The sequence below is a fragment of the Pyxicephalus adspersus genome, chromosome 8 (assembly GCF_032062135.1).
Source record: "Pyxicephalus adspersus chromosome 8, UCB_Pads_2.0, whole genome shotgun sequence".
Classification (NCBI taxonomy): Eukaryota; Metazoa; Chordata; class Amphibia; order Anura; family Pyxicephalidae; genus Pyxicephalus; species Pyxicephalus adspersus.
The window spans coordinates 7,240,883-7,257,874 of NC_092865.1; the positions used below are offsets into that span (position 1 = coordinate 7,240,883).

A 16,992-nucleotide genomic window follows, 5' to 3' on the forward strand; every position below is an offset into this window, starting at 1 on the left:
TCCTTACCAGCCCTTGGATGCATCCTACATTGTTTTTGTCCCATCATCCCCTGAAAGAGCCTCACAGCGGAACGCGTCGGGGCGAGATCTCACTACTTTTGCGTCATCTGCTGAACGCATGCCCTAACTAAGTAATATACACTGAACTTTATCTAGTATTTGTCTTGACACATCTAATGTATCAGCTGAGCTTTGTCTGCACTTCTTAGTTAAATTTACCTTTGTTTGCCAAAGCCCCCTTTTTTCTGGTTCCATCCTTCCCAACTTTAGTAGGGAATGAAACAATTCACATCAAATTTCACTTCATTTCAGGTAGATAAACCATTCTTTCTATTCTGTTCATTATGAAGCTTCCTTCAATGCATACAATGGACTTTGATTTCTCCAAGCCTGAAGAAGATAGACTATCATCAGTGAACCTGGGTGATCCAGCAAACCTAGGACTGATTTGATACAGGATTAAAAATATTTGCCAACTAATATTAAGCAAATTTTAGGAAATTATACCAGGTTTGTTGGATCACCCAAATTCACCCATGATCATCTATCTTCCCCAGTCTTGGAGAGCTTTATTAAACCAGACCCATTATCTACGAGAAGTTTGTGTGTATTTTCTCCAAGTGCCCCAAGGATTATAAATTCAATTGGAATTTTCAGTTGTGTATGTATGAGCCTGTGTAGGGTATATAGATTCTGTAAGGGGGAGTGTTCACTTCCTGTCCTGGGGACACAATAGGAAATGAGTGGAAATCTTCACAATGTAACCAGAATTCCCATCCAGATAATGTGCCCCCCTTTGGACAATCCCTATGGATGATTTCCCTATTTTTTGGTGGCAACTGTAAAATGTGGAATAAATTTAGGTATGAAGAAAACTATACCTAAGCGGAGGTTATTTTTAGTGGAAAAAATGTCAAAACAATCACTTGATACAAATATGCAAATTTAGACTTTTTTTTACCTTTGAATCCTAGGTTTGACCTCACCCCATACCACACCTGCCTACGGGTCAGTAAAGTCAGAAATATAGGCTGATGAAGTTACATTCTTATGGAATTTTTTGTTACCTATTGCCATTCTTACCTGCTACCAAAGCCTGAAAACATGCTATTGGTCCTTTAATGTGTTTGGCAGCCTAAAGCTACGTACACACTTCCAATTATTATCGTTGGTAAACGAACGACGAACGATCCTGCACGATATCTGCGAACGATCGTATAGCACCGATCCTGTACATACAGATAACGACACGATCATTCGCAGATATTGTACACACGATAGACGCGATCGTTTGAACGATACAGGAAGTGACGTGCACCACAGGAAGTGAGCGAACGTTCGTTCACCGCGCATGCTCAGACCATGGACGATCAATGAACGACCGTACACACGATAGATGGTCAACGATCGTTGTCCAATCCGATCCGCCGGTCCGGTCGTTCATTTCCAACGACTATCCTCGTTCGTCGGCGTCGTTGGTTACTTTTTTTACGAACGATTTTTGCCCAATCGATCGTTCGTCGTTCATTTCAACGATAAAAATTGGAAGTGTGTACGCAGCTTTAGCCACCAGTAGGAAGGCTTTCGTGAGAATGGGGCCAGGTGTGGCTTTTACAGGTAAAGTCAAAATTTGCACAAAAGGCTGCACTCTTGCACAAATCTGTTTATCAGTTTGATGTATAGGTAACCTGCATACAAATGTGCTGAGATTTCATTATCCAGACTTGTGATTGGTTTGCTTTATAGCATTGGGAGTGATATTAGATAATACATATGTTTAAATACTCCAATGATCTGCCATTAATCTCATATTCATTTTCAGCCTCATTGGTTCAAGGTCCACATTCTCTGCACTGGCAGATTTGTGTATCTGCTGACCAATTAGCTCTTCTTTTAACTTTACTGATTGATGATTAGACCCTATTCTTCACAATATGTTTTTTTTATTCCTTTTAATTATTCAGTATTGTTTCTGAGGGTCCCAGCTAATTATACCGTAGCTGGTGTTCAGATGAATACGTTGCTGGGAAACAGTACCGCGCTAAGGTTATATGTTTAATCTTTATACTGTGTATAAATTGTAAAAAAGGGAAAAATCTGTTTGTATATAAGGCTGGTTTTGTGAATAATTTGGAGGGGTTTTTAAAAATGTTCATTTTTATGTAACGTTCTATAATGTTTCTATAGCCTAAAATGCATTAAAAAGTTATTTGCCAAAATATTGATCTAAAGGCTTGCTCCATTTTAGAGTTCTTCCAATAGTTTTTTTTTTTTTCAAATGCTAATTTTTTGGGTGAGGAATAAAATAGACTTGAATTGAAAAAGTAAAGATTTGCTGTTTTGCGGGGAATATCTGGAACTGGTCAATTGGTTCTAAGCTGTTCCCTGGAAAATTATACATTTTGTTTCTGACAAATAACTGTACACGTTCAAAATCCATGCATGCCTAGTGCTAGCTGTATATTTGCAATGTATGATCATCCAGGACACTGCTGTCTTTTATTTGCCAGACTTATCAATATTGGAGTAAGCTTTGGTGGTGTCACTACCGTGCTGTTCATTGTTGTCTTAGCTGGAGAGGAAGCTGTACCTGGCAGTCTTGCAGTGCAAGAATTTCCCTGCATCTGTATAGTTCATCTGTAGTATGAAAACACTGCTCTGCTGCCTCTGACTTCTGGTATCACCATAGTGAAATTCTACTACTCTGCTACTTGCTGGAGAAAAAGCTGTACCTGGAGAGCTGCAGTGCAAGGATCTCCCTGCTTTTGCCCTTATCTGTATGTCTTTCTGTATATCTTGTGCTACAATTTGATTATCCTACCACCGTATAATTAGTGAACAGCTCTGACATAAGCAAAGCCATGCAGCTTTACCAAGCTGACCAACACAATGCAGAGACACAAAGCAATGTAAGTCAGTAATGGCAGGACATCTGCACAATGAATATGACACTTCTCCCTTTGTCCTCTAGCTTCACCATTGCATAATTTGGTGTCCCTACTCTGCTACCTATGTTTATGGAAGGGAAACTATCTGAAGAGCTGCAGAGCAAGGACATCCCTGCTTCTGCTTTTATATCCATTTTGAATCTGTGCTCTCTGTATATATAAGCTCCTTTTTGATTATCCTTCCTCTGTGTCATCGGGACAGCTCTGACATAAGTAAACAAAGCCCCGCTCCTTTATGGGCTTACCAACACCAGACAGTTACAGAGTAAAACACAAGGCCAGGTATTGGCATTACATCTGCTCCATGACTATAAGGCATTTCTGCCTCTGTAGTCTAGCTTTACCAGAGTGGAATTTGGTGATGTTGCCACTCTGCTGCTCAAAGTTACACTTGCTGGAGAAGAAGCTGTACCTGAAGATCTGCAGTGCAGGGATCTCTTTGCTTCTGCCCTTATCTATATTTTGTATCTGTGCTTTCTGTATATATTGTGCTACTTTTTGATTATCCTACCCCCAAGTCATTAGTGGACAGACAAAAGTAAGCAAAGCCCTGCTTCTTAACAACTTGACCAACACCACACAAAATGAAGTACAAGGCAAGGTAAGTCAGTAATGGGAGTAAATCAGCATTATGAATATATACAGCTTTGCTGCCTCTGACTTCTAGTTCTCACAGAGTAAAATATAGTGATTTCACTAGTTTGCTGTTAATTATACTTGCTGGAGGAGAAGCTGTACCTGATGAGCTGCAATGCAAGGATCTCCCTGCTTTTGCTGTGTCCCTTTTGCTTATTTGTGTTTTCTGTTCCTCGTCTGCTTCTTGATTCTTCAGTCACCACCAGTCATCTGGGCAGCTGTGACATTAGAAAGTAATGCCCTGCTCCTCTACCTAGATTACCAACACCATACGGATAAAGTAAAGAGCAAGACAAGACAGTAATTAGTATACTTTCAATGTAAATCCAAGGCATAGGAGACTTGGTGATATAACTACAGTGTTTCTCACTGCTGGAGGCTCTATCATTTGGGAGCAAAACTTTACCTATACCAAGATGGCTGCATCCATATAAAGAGACTGTATAGACCAAGGCATTGTCATTTACAAATATGGCTGCACGTAGGCAATACTGGCATCTATTCATTTGATTTTTCTCTGCTGAACACTCTTCATACCACTGATAACATTTATAGTTTTTTTGTTTTAAACTATTTTATTTTATAGCCTGCAAACAACACATTATTGGTTTGTGTGGCTTCTTAAACTTGGTCCATGCTTTATTTGTGAATTTCCTGCTGCGACCAACGTAATGGTAACACATAGAGAAATATTGATTTCAGTTCCTCTTTATTGGTTTTACACAGGCCCCGGCATTGTTCTTGTTTCCTGTGAAGCTCAATTAGTTTTAAGGTGGTTATAAAACATGTTTTATGGCTGCATGTATAAGAGATATTTCCTCACTTTCTTGCTGAATAGCTGAGACAGTAAGTTTCATCTCAAAGGACTCAAATAGATGAATGCAGTGCTTTAATTAAAAAAAAGGTGATTGGTACAACTATTGGAGCCCCAATCGTTCTGGACTTGTGTCAATGACATCAGTTTGAGCATGCAACCTGCGGTTAAATATCCCTTTAAAGATGATGTGTAGATAAATACATGGCAGGCTTAATTATTGTCATATTTCACTGCAACACTTGTGTGGTCTGACCCAGTTTCTTTGAGTTGAATTAAACTTGCCATTAAGAAATTGAAAGCTGATTGCACCTGTTTTAATTAAAGATAAGAGGTGCTCATTTCTCCTTTCAGTCTTTATTTTTCCAAGTATGTCTAGCTTTTAGCTTTTTTTTTTTTTAAAGATAAGTGCACTTATTCCCTTCCTCTCCAACTAACTTAAGTGCCCTCTCTGGTGGCAAGCTCAGCTTTTCTGTGGAATGTTTTCATCCTTTGGAGTAATTGTTCTTGGTACAGGCTGTGATTTCCCAGTAGATCCCTTTGATGGGTCCATCTCTGCTAATGTCTCATGGAATCTACTGCACAGGTGTGGTTAGTGCATAGAAGATTTTCTCCAAAGACATCAAAAGGGCAACATGCCATGGCAAAGAGGAAAGTATTTCTAAACCTAAATATTTTACATATGTCGAATCCCTCCGTATTCCAACCCTACAATCCCTTTATCTGTAACACAAATAGTTTGGAACTTAATATTTTTTAATATATATAAAAAAAAAAAAAAACAACATACAAGTCTAATTAACATGCATGCTAATATGCAAATTAATATGCATTTATTTTGCGCCATACAGAAGTAAATAAGGTAAAGCAGTTAGCAGCATGGTTGGCACCTTTCCATGCGTGCTCCTTCATTTTCCCATCAGGCTGCCTATCATAGCAGCTGAACCGCCAATGGAAGAAGCTTGCATGGCATTCTGACAATGCTGAAGCTAATTTAAAGGCACCCGCTTAGCGTTATTATCCTGCAGCAGAAAGTTCAGGTACTAGGAAGGTCTCCAGGTAAGAAATATTATTGCAAAAATTATTTGCATAAAGTTAATGGATAGCCATTTGTTTTCAGTTTTGGACAGAGTAAGGAATGGAGTCCCTGTTAATTCAATATTTGCAAACTTTTTTTTGTATGGTGTATCTGTGGGAAGAAGAGGAGGGAGGGAAAGCCAAGCTTTTGAAGGGCAACCAGAGTTAAATTTAAAAACACAAACTTTTATTGTTCCAACAACATAATTTAAAAGATTAGGGCTGTGTCTCTATAAATAAATCCTAGGCCAACATATAACCACTAGTTTCGCAAAAAAAAAAAAAAATAACAATATCGTTTAGTATCATACTAGGTTAGCGATGGCTAACATTGTTCCGTATGTAAGATTGCTCTTAATTTCTGTCCATAAGGTTTGAAAGGAAATCTCTACAAAACCTCTACCAGTCCTACTACGGTACCCACACCTCCAAACTCATCTAGGTTGAGGAACAAAGCTTCCTTAAGAATCTGCTACATTTCCAGATATATTGGATGCCTGTGGTTGGTTGTCTTTGTGGCCCATTTGCACGGTAGTGATATAGGGGCCAGAGTTCCACAAAATCCAACACTCCTAAAGGTCAAATGCAACAAGATTTTGATCATTATTTGGTTACAACTAATATTCAAATAGAGCTCAACACAACCCTTTGCTACACAAGCAATCCCCAAAGTTGTTCCCCAAAGTTTGTTGTGGAACTGACCCTTCCAGAATTGTCAATTTTTCTAGGATCCCATCAACTGTTTCCCCTGAAGGTTCCTCCTGCAGAGACCCAATAGATTGCCAATAGTTTTTTCTGGATTAAAGAGGTTTGTGAAAAATCTAGATTTATTATTGTCTTTTTTTTGCCTTGCTTGAGTTAAATTTGCACAGCGAGACAGGTTTGTTTTAAGTTATGTTCATTTTTTTTTCCTTTATTTGCCATCTCTGCTTGCTGAAATACTGTGAGACAAGTCAACACTATAACAGACCACTTCCTGGAACACCGCATCCTGCCCATACAACATGTGTTTAAATGTGTATATGTCAACATGCATTGCATACAACTGCTCAAGGTGTGTTTGTTAGTTGTATATACAAGCTGCCTCCTTGCAGTCAAGATATGAATCAAGCACAATTATCCTTTATTGTGGACCTGTATTGTGGAGGACCCAAAAGGGGCTTCTACAGCTGATCTTTTTCTTTCACTGACTTACCATACTTTTTTTCTACTCTGTGTGAAGGAGGCCATCCTTGTAGAGTAGCAGGACTTTGTTTCCTTGTGACAGTGCTGCCCTTCTTGATAACTGGCAGAGTAATGATCAAGAAGTACTAAGAGATGTGCCTACAAATCCACAGAATATCAGCAGAAGCAGGGAGATTCTTGCACTGCAGGTCCCCAGGTTCAGCTTCCTCTCCAGCAAGGGGAACAGCGAGCAGCACAAAGGTGGCATCAAACCTCACTCTAAATTGGTAAGATTAGCAGTCCAAAGCAACACAGACTTTTGTCATTCTGCAAAAATAAAGCTTGGAGTGGGAGTTATTAAGTATCTATCTCCGGATTCCTAAATCCACTTGCTGCTTGCTTGCTCTTGGGTTTGGTGCTTCGTAGCATCATTCTGTGCTAAAACTACATCCAGTCACCTTTGTAACTTCCTGGGCAGCAGCCAGACCTGCAAACGAAAGGTAACTTGACACCTTTACTAAATCATTGACATGAATACAGAAGGTATGAGTGGTGACAATTAAAAAAGGATAGGTCAATATATTTTTCCCGACAGATGGCATCCAGGCCACACTTCCGTAAGGGCAATGTAGTCTGTGGTAGGGGTGTAACTATTGTCGTAGCCAAGTGTTTTATTAGGACCCAGAATCATAGGGGGCTCCAAGCTGTCTGACTACAGCTTTCTATAGGATTCAGTGACAGGTGCAGAGACAAGGACATGAAGAGGGTAGCTCGGACTTTCTAGCCCATCCTTCACCACCACCATCAGAACCTCCACCTCCCCCCAACCCCCCACCTGTTTACCAACCACTCCCCAACCATAAAATACCCAGACAGGATTTAAATTGGCGGGCTAGTAGCCGTTTATTTAAACACCATTAAATAAATTAACCATTCAAGTCATTAAATATCTACTATTGAATAAATGATAAAAAAATAAATACATTTACACCTTGGATATGCAAGCATACATTAGCATGCCATAACACTCCATGATTAATTATTATTACTTAACCGGGATTAAATAAAGCAAATATATTACATTGAATATACCCAATTTAACCAACAACCTAATTCCTCCCTTTTATTAGCACATAACCATAACAACAATATGCATAAAATTATCAAACTCCATACTCCTGGTTATACACCCAAACAACCAGGCTGCAGGTCTCAGAAGGCAAAATCCGCACCCCACAGGACTTTAACTCATCCAACATCTCCACCTTGGCCCCTAGCCGCCCAGCACCGCCTTAGGAGTCATATTCATTTGTTTACCATAAAGGGGGAGACCCTACCAAAGAGGATCCCCCCGGCCAAATTTCAGAACTTTACCAATGCAATTCGAAGACCCCAACCTCTAAACTATAAATATAACTATAAAAGGGGTGGGTGGGCGGGCAACTCTTTCTTCCAAAAGAGAGCCTCTGACTTCTGTCCACCCCCCTTTAACTCATCCTATGCCTAATCCCCTCCTACCCCACGCTCCACACTAGCACAGCCCCCTCTAGCCTACTACATTTTATTAACCCTTAACACCCCTGGGCTAGGCCCCACCCCGGCATGTAGGCCCTGCGCCTAAATTCTTACAACTACGGGCCTCTCTGTTACCTTTGTACCAACACTGCTATTTTACAATTTCCCAACCCAACCAGTATCCTACCGTACTTCTATTAAACCTTTCATGATGTGTATAATGTTCAATAGCTTCAACATAAACACAGATTGAAATGAACAAATATTCATTAAAATCACGTTGAGCATTTTATATTACTGAGGGTCCCGGAAGAGCAACTATTCTAAAGATGCTGGCTCCAGGGCTTATCTTTACTATGCACTTGCACGGCAGAAGTTTAGCATTCACCAGCTACAAGCTCATTTCAGATCAGTGAATATCTAGGTGGCCTGTTCCCTTTTACAAATGGCAGCTTATATATTTATATTTTAACAAACTCACGCTAAGCCTACAAGAAACCGACCATGGCTGGTAAACTCACCCTGGCCCCATGTGATGTTACAAAGAAACACTATGCTTATCTCTTTTTTGGCTGCCACCTGGACCTTAGTCCTTGCTAGAATGATTTATTATTATTATTATACAGTACTTATATGGTGCCAACATATTACGCGGTGCTGTACAAAGTCCACAAAGTCATGTCGCTAGCTGTACCTCAAAGGGGCTCACAATTTATTGTCCCTACCATAGTCATATGTCTATAATACAATCTAAGGTCAATTTTTGGAGGGAAGCCAATTAACCTAACTGCATGTTTTTAAAATGTGGGAGGAAAACCCAGGGAAACACGAGGAGAACCTGCAAACAATGAATGATGGCATTGTTGTCATGCAGAATAACAGTCCAATATGGTTGGATCTTGGAAACCATCAAATTATCCTCACAAGTCAAGTTGACACATTTTGTGGTTATTTATTAGTGCATTAAATGTAAGCACAGATATGTGAAATGCATCGAGGTGAATTGTGATGATAGATGTATAACTTGTTCTATACTAAGGAGTTTGCAGAATTCCAAGATTCCAGCATTATGGAAGTCCCTACAAACCTTCCTTGATTGGACCATAAATGGCTAAATTGGGCTCCAACATCTATAGAACTTCCATCTACTGTCATGAACAAGAAATCTATTGAGGTGAATGAAGCAAATGACTGAGATTCCAGAAAAATCATTGCTTTCAAAAAAGGTGGTACAGAAATATGACCCAAATTCAGAATCTAAGCCTGATTTACCGGCAGTGTCTAATGCATTCTGTTTTTATTTCAGTATCTGGGACATAGGAATACTTAATAAAAGCATATTTCTAAACAACAGGCTTCAGGATTGGGAAGGATACACGCGGTAAAAATAATGCACATTTTTCTTTGCCTGTTTACTTATGAATTTAGGACACATTTCTGCAAAAAGAAAAAGAACAGCTAAGCGAGCTTTATTTCTCTAAATCGGACAGATTTCCATACAAACGTCATAAGGCCTGAGGTACACAGATCATATTGTTCTTATAGGTAGGATCTATCTATAATCCATTCTGCAATATAAATAGCTATATTTTTCTGTATGAAATAAACACTGGAATATTTGCAATGTATGCAATATATTTGTAATTTATATCCTTGTATAGGACAGATATACATAAAGGATTTGAAGGCGATGACCTTCATCTTGTATTATAGATCGACTATGTATTATAAACGTTTTGTATGCACTTGCATTTATATTTTATGCATGCAATAGATATTTACAGAAGAAAAGACGGTAGGTCTGTCTATAAGGGAATAGCTATCCATTACGAAGCATTTTTGCTCAGATGACTTTTATCATTTAAGATGGTGCTGACCGATACGCCAAAATGTGTCATACACAATGATATCTGCCTGGAAGAACACTATATAGGGTGATACGAAACCACTGGAGCAGTGATGCAATGCATGGAGGTTTATTAATATAAAGCGCAGATACTTAGGGTAATAGCGGCAAATGTATTGATGCGTTTCACACTGTCAGATGCCTAACCATAAAGTCTAAAGGCATTAGTTGATTTTTCCCAATGTGTACATGATTTATTTAATAATAAACCTCTGTGCATTGCATCACTCCGCCATCTTTTTTTCTGCATACCTCTGCTGTGAGTCCAGGCATGGCTAGAACACGAAGGAGCGGCTGCAGGTAGATGGAGAATTCAAGCTTCTTGGTGGTACCTGGGCTGTTAGTGTTCATGGGGGGGAGGAGAAAGTGGCATTTTGGCTAAATTCTTTAAGAGGCTTGGTTTAAAAAAAACTTTTTGGGATATTGTTATAGATGTTGGTTTCCTACATTTGATTATTGTTGGTATTATTAAACAGTATTTATATAGCACCAACATATTATATAGCACTGTACACTAAATAGGGGCTGCAAATGATGGACAGATACAAACAATGACCCAGGAGAAGGAGAGAACCTGAAAAAACGTATAATTCCTGCATGCATATGGAATGCATGTCAACCACAGGTCAACAATACTCCATTGACTTCCATTTAGCAGCACACACGGCTGTTTAGAGGCCGCCGTTGATGTGCTTTGCATCGCTCTGGGTTTTTGTAGACGCATCATTTGCAGGCAAAGCAGGTCAAATGCTTTCCATTCAAATGCAGCCTTGTTCATTTGAATGGAAAATGCAGTTTGACTGTAAACTCTGACCCCATACCTACAAAGAACAAAAAAAACAGAATGATATCAGGTGTACATAACAATAATACATAACAATACTCAGTAGTGTGCTGTGTTCTTGTTGTCAAACAGTAAATAAACAATAGCGGCATATACACATCTATGTGTTGCAGAAACATGCATATACTGGTGCCTTATGCAAAAGAACGGTCTAAAAATTGAACCTGCACTATTTTCGGCATATACAGAATAGTGGAGTACAATGGGGAGAGACTAATCAATGAAAAACTGTATGTGTGCTGCAGTATTGTGCACATGAGACTGTGTTACTATCTCTCAAACAAAGCAGTGAGATGATTATGAGCATTTGCCATAAATTTATAAACTCATCCAAACATGCAGGACAAAGTCTGGCACTCTCTGCCATTTGGTTTGTTGTCAGTCACCGTTTGTGTGCCGGTTTAAGTGGAGAAGTTTAAAAGTTGAGCAATGCATCAATTTAACATTTTTAGTAAAATTTTACACCAGTGGGGTGGGAGCCGAAAGTCATCACTTGGTTCTGAAACCCCGATCTTCCAGTATGATCCTGAAACAAAGCCACAGTCACTGGAAACACCCTCATCACCAAGAATCAAAAAAAGTCCAAATTCACGGCCATGCTCATCGTGTTTTGTGACATGAAGGGCGTCATATTGGCTGAATGGGTTCTAGAAGGCACAACAGTGACCCAACATTATTATAATAAGTTCTGACAAAGCTGAGAGTCAGGAAAAGACGGCAGAAATGTGGGGAATGGTTTCATTCTTCATCGGGACAATGCTCCTTCTCACACAGCACTTTCTGTGACTGACAAACACATTACTACGCTGGAGCATCCTCCATATTCACCAGATATGGCACCTTGGGACATTTTTCTTTTTCCTAAATTGAAATAGATGCAGGAATGAAAAAACATCAAATATCATAAACTGATCTGCTTTAGACCTTTCATCTGTGAAAAACATGACGGCACTTAAGGAGGAACTAAACTCAAAAGTCCCGCAAAACAAAAAAAAAATACACTTACCTTCAATGCCGCAGGGCAGTCCGATCCATACGAAGGCCTCTTCCATTGGGTCCTGCGTCATCCCGGCATCCATCTTCGGGCAGGCACTCCGGGTGCTGCCATTTTCTCCTCTTCTTTTGGGTTCTTCTTCATACGCCACCTGACCCAGGTGCGAGATCAGGTGAAGTAGATGGGAAAAAAACTTGCCAATCTCACTGCGCATGCGTGAGATTGGCAAATTTTTTCCCTTTTGACAAAATGGCTCCTTCTGCGCATGTCTAAGATGCTCAGGCATGCGCAGAAAGAGCACCCAAGATCCTCCATAGCTATCCCCGGAGGCTCTGTGATCCCATTTATTGTCGATCACCTAGCCTTTTAAAAAAAGGGTGTTGCACTTAAAAAAAACAACAGAATTTTTACTTTACATAAAAGCTTTGGTTGTCTACCCTTTTAAGTAAAGTGAAAATTCTGCGTTTAGGTACACTTTAATTATGAATAGAGAAATTATTAAAGGGGACAAGCATTAGATTGTCATATAAATACTTGTTATTTTTTAGAGAGACCTTGTTTGTGAAATGGTCCTTGCAGCACTTTACAATTGAGAACATATCAGGACTGTCTTGCAGAATATGAGACACCTAATGTATATATGCAAAAGCAGGATTGGGCCTGGGATTTGGGGAAGATTTGCTTGCAGTGTATAGACTCATGTCAATGGACGTTGATGTTTGGGTCAACAAAATCCCATCACGTAGTGGCACAAATGGCGATTCAGAAGCTGCCATTGATCTGCATTGCGTGGTATTTTTGTGGATGCTGCAGGCCCCATTACAATGCATTTGAGCTGCAGGACTTTTGCAGATTTTCCATGCAAACATCATTAAAACAGTAATAATTGAAAATTTAAAGAGCCAAATAAAGACGTGGCAAGTATATAAAGTATACAGAGTATAGCAAGTATATACAGTCACTCTGCATTATACAAATAAATGTATATTTATATATGCACCATTAGCACTAAGGTAAAAAAAATATTGAAATTAAAACCCTTCTATGTTAAGTAAAAATTTTGTTTTTCTTTCGTTTTTTTAAAAAAAGAAAAAAAGAGTGCAGCACCGTGCCCTAATTCTTGATCACCTAGGCAGTCGAGAATGAATGGGAGCGCAGAGCCTCTGGGATACCTACGTCGGGCATCCCAGGAGGCTCTTGGCTGCTCCTTCTGCGCATGCACGAGCATCCCAGGCATGCGCAGAGAGAGCCCTTTTGTCAGCCCTTTTGTCGGGTGACGTAGGAGGAAGAACCCGGAAGAAGAGGGGAAGATGGCGGCGCCCGAAGTGCCGGCCCGAAGACGGATGCCGGGATGACGCAGGACCCAATGAAAGAGACCTTCGTATGGATCGGACTGCCCTGCGGCATTGAAGGTATCTGTATTTTTTTGTTTTGCGGTACTTTTGAGTTTAGTTCCTCCTTAGGTGCCGATGCTGTGGAGAAATTTTTTTTTACGATCTCACACATGCACAATTTTTTTTTCCAACCTACGTCACCTGATCTCGCACCTGGGTTGGGTGACGTAGGAAAAAGAACCCTGAAGAAGAGGAAAAGATGGCGGCACCCTGCGCGCGGACCGATGCTGGAACAAAGCGGGACCCGATGGGAGAGAACTCCGGATGGATCAGACTGCACTGCAGGATTGAAGGTAAGTGGATTTTTTTTTTTGTTTTAGGCAATTTTGGGTTTAGTTTCTCTTTAGATTATTATGTCAGAAAGTGGTCCTGTATAGGAGATAATATCAATGAGGGACTCATTTCTATATAAATATTATAGTTGCTGAGGTGAATAAACTTTATTTTTTAATAAGGGGATGGTAATATATTATTATAATGCAATGTGGAAGTGAAATGAGTTTTACACGGGAGAAATGAATCTTGTCACACATATTCACACAGCTCTGTGAATCCTGTCACACAGATCTCCTGAGAAGAGGCGGGAACCCAGGCATCCCAGGTGAGGAGAGCCTGGTACTGGGTGACAGGAGGGAGGGGGCGGGAAATGAAAGAGGCGGGATGTGGGCGGAGCTTTGTCACTTCTCCGCACACACCGCACTCACACCGAGCCAGCCGCAGCAAAATGGCGGCGCTGGGCACCGGGTTCACCCTCTGCTCTCCCGCAGGGCTGGGGGGCTGCGGGCCCCCTGGGGTGCCAGCTATGGAACCCGGGGAAATGGAGAGAAGGTTGGAGGAGACACGCAGGGAGCTGGAGAACCGGAGGAAGATTCTTATGAAGAACCTGCCAGGGGATTGCTGTAGCCAGGTGATTGAGGGGGACCGAAGTGGGGGGTCTGGGCCGGAGTGATTGTCCCGTCACCGAGGGGGGTGGAGGAGGGGGTCTGTGCTCTGACTGAGGGGTTCTGAGAGCGAGAGAGACAGTCCTGTCTGAGGCGCTGTGAGGAATGACAGACCATGGAGTGAGGGTCCTAGGGGGGTAACATCCCCCCCCTGAGTGAGGGTCCTAGGGGGTTACCACCCCCCCTGAGTGAGGGTCCTAGGGGTTAACATCCCCCCCCCCCCGAGTGAGGGTCCTAGGGGGTTAACATTCCCCCCCTGAGTGAGAGTCCTAGGTGGGTAACAATCCCTCCTGAGTGAGGGTCCTAGGGGGGTAACAATCCCTCCTGAGTGAGGGTCCTGGTGGGTGACAATCCCCCTGAGTGAGGGTCCTGGGGGGTGACAATCCCCCCCCCCCCGAGTGAGGGTCCTGGGGGGTGACAATCGCCCCCCCCCCCTGAGTGAGGGTCCTGGGGGGGGTGACAATCCCCCCTCTGAGTGAGGGTTCTACGGGGGTGACATCCCCCCCCCCGACTGAGGGTCCTATGGGGGTAACAATCCCCCCCCGAGTGAGGGTTCTAAGAGGCTGACCATGCCCCTGACTGAGGGTCCTACAGGGGTAACAATCCCCCGAGTGAGGGTCCTAAGGGGGGGTGACCGTCCTCCCTGTGTGGGGGTCCTAAGGAGGGATGACGTCCCCCCCGGGTGATGCTCCTAAGGGGGTGACTGCTCCCTCACCGTAAGGGAGTCACTATCCCCCTCCCCCCTCAAGTGAGGATTTTACAGGAATGACTAACTATGAGGGTGACAGCCCCTGGAGTGGGGGTCCTAAAGGGGTGACTGTTCCCCCAAAGTAGGGGTCCTCCATGGGTCATTGCCCCTCTCCTCACACACAAGTGAGGGTCCTACATGGATGAATCTTTCCCATATTGAGGGGAGAAGGAACTGTCTTTCCCAAGATTAAAGGATGACTATCCCCCTTTTTCCCCATGTGAGGGTCTTGGAGGGGCCACTGCCCCCTCTTTCACCTAAAGGAGGGTACTAGAATGACTGCCCGCCATCCTTTTCCCAACTGAGGATCCTAGGGGGATAACTGGCCCCCTCTTTTCCCTAAATGAGGGTCCTAGTGGTACAGCTGTCCTCTTTCACCCAAGTGAGGGTCCTTGTGAGATAACTTGTGGTCCTCCTCTCATAGGTCCCTATGGGGTGACTGTCCCCTTGAATATGGGTCTTAGGGAAGTTACTGTCCCGAATGCAACCCTCACTGGTGTGAGTGTCCCCAAAACAGGGCTCCTAGAGTGACTGCCCCCCCAATGAGACTGCTAGAGGGGTGACAGTCCCCTACATAAGGGCTCCATGAAGAGAGACTGCCCCTCAAGTAAGTAGAAGGCTGGCTGCCCCCTGAGTTAGGGTGTCCAAGGGGCAATTACCTCCTAAGAGTAAGTTTTATAGAGGGGGTCTCAGAAGAGAGTCTGCCCTCCTATGTGGGGGCCCAGAGAGGGATAGCTGCCACTTGAGTGGTGACAATGCCAGAGGAACCCCCATCCTCAGGATAAGGGGTAATAAATTGTCCCATATGCCCCATAAGTAGCCATCCCAAAGCAGCAAATATTCCCTTGCCCGTGCTAAAATTATAACTACCCTTTGCCTATGTGTCTCAAAAGCAGCTTCTTCCCAAACAGATTGACCCCTGACTGAGGGTTCTTTGGTTGACTCTTCCAGGGGTTTGTTACATAGATGGGGGTAATAGGGTGGCAGCAGTCTGGGAATCCACAGCCAGTCCCGGGTATTGCCCCCCCTGTAGTACCCTCCATGATCCCCGATGCAATGACTTTTATGACGCCTTGCTTCCATTTCTTCCCCCTTCCTCTCTCGCTCTTCCTCATATTTCTAATTGCATTTCCCCGGCTGATCAATGGATCTCATAAAGAACATTTTGGGTTTTCTGTATGGGGGGGGGGGGGGGGTGTGCCAGGGCCCCTGTAGATGAATCTCTGCCCGAGCTGTCTCTGGTCACTGGCATAGAAGAAAGTAAACACTGCAGTGGAAATCTCTCTGCTTTCCTGGCTCTCTGCTTTATTTACCTGGACGTTTCATAGATCTGCAGCTGTCACAATCCCTGAAGTGTTGATGTTTGTTTAGTAATTATGGGAAGGTTGACCCGGGGCCATTCCCATATTTTTCTGTACTCATAAAAGTGTTTGCATCAGCACAGTGCACGCCGGTGGCCGCTTTACAATGACGGCTTTACATGCGGCGTGACGGTGATTTACTGGTGCCGTTATTGTATATGAGGGGGATCACAAACAGGAGAGCGGGAGGTGAGATTAAAAATTTGAATTTTATTGGTAGGAAAAAAACAGATCTATATTTATCGTTGACAAAATGTTTCTGCTCGGGAAACGAGAAGCCCCATGTAGTTGTTGGGGTCACTACAATTTCTGCACTGGAATTTGCTGTCGGTGGGCACTCTTGCAAGACGGCACCAATTTGTTCCTGAATTTAACTTTTCCAATAAACTGATATGTCCCATCAGTGAGGGGGGGGGGGGGGCAGAAAGAAGATTGTGTTCTAATATGGGGGTTCAGGGGACAGTTCTGGCTGAGTGTTTTAGAGGGACAACTGTTGACCCCAATGCTTTTTCTTTAGAGGCAATTACCCCTCCCTGTGTAGAGGCTATGGAGGGACAACTTTTCTCACCTATGAGTAGGGGATGCCAGGGTGACGACTGTCTCTTCCCTGCTGTTAGGGACTGCCAGGGTGACGACTGTCTCTTCCCTGC

The 16,992-nt window shown here is 42.6% G+C and overlaps 1 protein-coding gene across 1 annotated transcript in view; it reads left to right on the forward strand.

Moving 5' to 3' along the window:
• Positions 1 to 13,972: 13,972 nt before the first annotated feature.
• RAVER2 (ribonucleoprotein, PTB binding 2) overlaps positions 13,973 to 16,992 on the forward strand; it is a 40,695-nt gene continuing 37,675 nt past the window's right edge. The window contains exon 1 of the mRNA XM_072419401.1: positions 13,973 to 14,199. Within this exon, the coding sequence (XP_072275502.1) occupies positions 14,017 to 14,199 (183 nt within the window). The 5' untranslated portion in view covers positions 13,973 to 14,016. The remainder of the gene's footprint in view (positions 14,200 to 16,992) is intronic.